This window comes from Cynocephalus volans, chromosome 16, assembly GCF_027409185.1.
Source record: "Cynocephalus volans isolate mCynVol1 chromosome 16, mCynVol1.pri, whole genome shotgun sequence".
In the NCBI taxonomy this organism is placed as follows: domain Eukaryota; kingdom Metazoa; phylum Chordata; class Mammalia; order Dermoptera; family Cynocephalidae; genus Cynocephalus; species Cynocephalus volans.
Genome location: NC_084475.1, coordinates 54,121,698 through 54,124,984, shown reverse-complemented (window position 1 = coordinate 54,124,984; position 3,287 = coordinate 54,121,698). Strand labels below are relative to the sequence as shown.

Here is a 3,287-nt window from a genome sequence, read left to right as displayed (position 1 = left end):
TAATACAATTGTAGCTTGATTCTCTACCTCTGATCCCATATATGTACTGATCACTAAGATGATTTCCAAAGCAAGAAAGCTGCCTTTCATCTTGCCCCTCTATAACCCAAAAGTGCAAATTGTGGCCTGTTTCCTAATTTATTTCTAAAAGCAAACTCTGTATAATCATTAAATGAAAAGTCGTATTGCTGGAGCATTAAACTTCCCAAGCTCAGTTTAGAAAGTACACTGAGCAGTAATATAGTATAAAGGAGATCACAGAAACATGAGAAAAATATATTAGACCAACAAAAAATTCTCCAAAAGGAGAATGCTTTAGCTATACTCCAGATCATTTCTCTCTTATTTCACCCAGGAGAGAGGTGAGGGAGGAGAATGGTATTAAAAATACAAATAGCTCATCATTGATTCTTTTTTCCCTCCTACATTCTCCCAAGGTTCCATTGGAAAGTGCCATAGTCTCATCTAATTTTCCTGATCACCTTATGCCCAATGTGGAGGAAGACGAAAGAAAAGAGAGAAAACAAATGAGAATCTAAGGTACATACATTTAAGATGGTAAATAGCAGCAACTTAGTGGAAGTGAGAGGAACATAGCCCTCACTCACCAAATAGGACAGTGCTTCCAAAGAGCAAAATGATGGCAGGAGGGGGAGGAGGGAAATATGTTTTACCTTCTGCCAATCTCTGTAGACAGGAAGGTCTAAATATAGGGTTTAATTAAGCTGGATGAGCAGGAGAGAAGTGAAAAGAGAATATTGAAAAATAATCAGTTTCAATTCTAACTCTCTTACTGTAGAGTACTTCCAGAAAACTGGACTACTGGTATGAAATAGATATGCCCCAGAAGCAATTTAGGTAGTAAACCCCCATAAATTGTGTTTATAATTCCTCTCCTATTCCTGGGCAGTTTCTCAGGAGTGATTTAAAAATGAGAAACCTAGGGCCGGCCTGTGGCTCACTTGGGAGAGTGTGGTGCTGATAACACCAAGGCCATGGGTTTGGATCCCTATATAGGGATGGCCGGTTAGCTCACTTGGGAGAGCGTGGTGCTGACAACACCAAGTCAAGGGTTAAGACCCCCTTACTAGTCATCTTAAAAAAATAATAATAAAAAAAATAAGAAACCAGATCTCCACTTCATTCTGAATAATACGGTAGGGAAGCCTTAAAACAAAATAGCAGAGAAGGAGTAATGTAGCAGTGGGGAGGGGAGGGGTACCAAGCAGGTCCAGCTCAAGATAAACCAAAGCCAAAGGCTTCATACTCATACTCTGTTTGAGTCCAAGAGAAAGCAGGAATGAGGTTGAGAAAGGGGCACATAGTCCTTATTCAGGCTGTTATTTTAAGAAGGAGACATGGAACAGTTGGTCAGTCATGTGCTATAGAAATGACTACATAGAGTTAATCTAGAAGTTTAACAACAAAGCTTCAAAGATAGCCTGTTCTTTCTTATAGAATACAGCCATTTCAAATGGAACTACACCTAAAAACTAGAAGTGAGAAAAGGGATCTCTTAGCAAATAGAAATCCGGGTGTAGAATCTATACATATATATATTTCTCAAAGTATAAAACTGAGAAAGTATGTACAGAAATCATCCTAAGTCTTAGAAATGAGACATACAAAAAAGGGCCTGGAGAGGATGGGGGAGTATGTAGGTGGATGCCTAGCAGTTAGAAGAATGCATATTGCCCAACTGCCCAGCAGCCAGCATGAGAATATCTTTCTTCTCCTTGTGGAAGCGCAGCTCCTTGCCTGCCAGCCGGGCTTCATCCAGCTCTCGCTCAGTGGAGGCCAGCTCTCTAGACAATGCCCCAGGTACACTCTGCTCCCGGCTCACCCAGTCCAAGGCCATTTGGTGGCGAATATCATCATCCAGGGCCCGGTGCGAATAATGAGCCAACACCTCCTGCCGAGAGCACTGCCTTTCCCTCATCGCTTTAAGGCTGCCATTCCAGTGCAGCAGTTGAAAAACTGTCATCAGTTCCTGGAACTCCAACATTGATTTGCCCTTGTTGGATTCCAACATGAATCGGAAGGCACCAATCCCTGTATTTGGGGTGTCAGCTTCCTCCCTATTGCCATTGAAAGATGCTAGGGCCTCAGAGACACTCTTCTCAATGAATTCATCAGTGATTCTTCGAGAAGGATGTTCATTAAACACAGAGTTCATTAGCGCAATCTTTGCAGCACTCCTCCGGGCCTCAGCTTTTGTGGGACAAAACTGGAAACTCCCAAAGCAACTTCCCCCAGGAAGGGTGACATAGCAGACATAAGGAGGGCTGTTGGAGGGAACCATCTCATAAACCACTAGAGCCCCATTCTTCAAGTCAGCCCCACGGGACTGCTTCATCTGCCAGAATTCCTGAAGTGCCTCCACCACATTCACTCGGCCATAGCCCTGTGTGTGCTTGGCGAAGCTCCTTACCACGGCCTCCACGGCCTCCCGCAGCACCGCGGGGCTGCCGGCGGCGCCAGGGGGTAGGGGCAGCCCTGGGGCCCCCGACAAGAACAGCGGCGGCGGTGGGGGTGCGGGGGGCGGAGGGGCTGGCGGGGGCCCCGCTGGGGGTGTGGAGGCGGCCGCCGCGGCCCCGGTCACTCCGGGCCGCAGCGCTCGAAGAGTGCCCCTCCCGCTGGGGCTCACTCCAGGCTGCAACCGCTGCGCTCGCATCTTCTCCATCTCAGCGGCTAGTGCAGTAGCAACCCGGAGGCTGCCAGTCTGGCGAGCTAACGGTCCCAGCCACCACCGTCAGCGTCGCCCGGGGACTGAGCAATTGTAAGAGTATTTAGCAGATGTAAGTGTAGCTCAAATAAAATTTTCCAAGTATAAAAAGCATCATGCCATAAGAGACAGTGAAGTGGATACACTGAAGGAGTAAGCATACTTCAGACCTGTATTTATAGACTGGACCATCAAGGATGGAAAATATCTCAAAGCAACAGAGCAAAAGTACTGGATAAACATTCAGAAGTCACAAGCAATAGGAAAAAAAGTTGGAGGACAGTTCCAGAGGAACTAACACTCAGATAGAAGCTTCAGAAGAAGAAAATGCATCAAATGGAGGAGATGCAATGAGTAATTAAGTAACAGAATAATTTATTCTTGAGACGAGAAAAGTCTGTATTAAGGGGAAACTACATAAATGGATAGAAAGACAGATGATAGATAGATAAATGAGAAAAAGAGATTTTTGCTTAATAAAAATATAAGGTATTTGGAACTGTTAAGTAAGTCATTCTCTCATAGAAATAAATTAATTCAGTAACAAAAATGAAATCACAAT

The 3,287-nt window shown here is 44.8% G+C and overlaps 1 protein-coding gene across 1 annotated transcript; it reads right to left on the bottom strand.

Annotated features, from left to right (window-relative positions):
* Nucleotides 1-1,140: 1,140 nt before the first annotated feature.
* LOC134365114 (LIX1-like protein) lies at nt 1,141-2,683 on the bottom strand. Its single transcript, XM_063081295.1, has one exon. It carries the CDS (start codon nt 2,681-2,683, stop codon nt 1,670-1,672), a length of 1,014 nt encoding a protein of 337 aa, XP_062937365.1. The 3' UTR covers nt 1,141-1,669.
* Between the last annotated feature and the right edge of the window lie 604 nt (nt 2,684-3,287).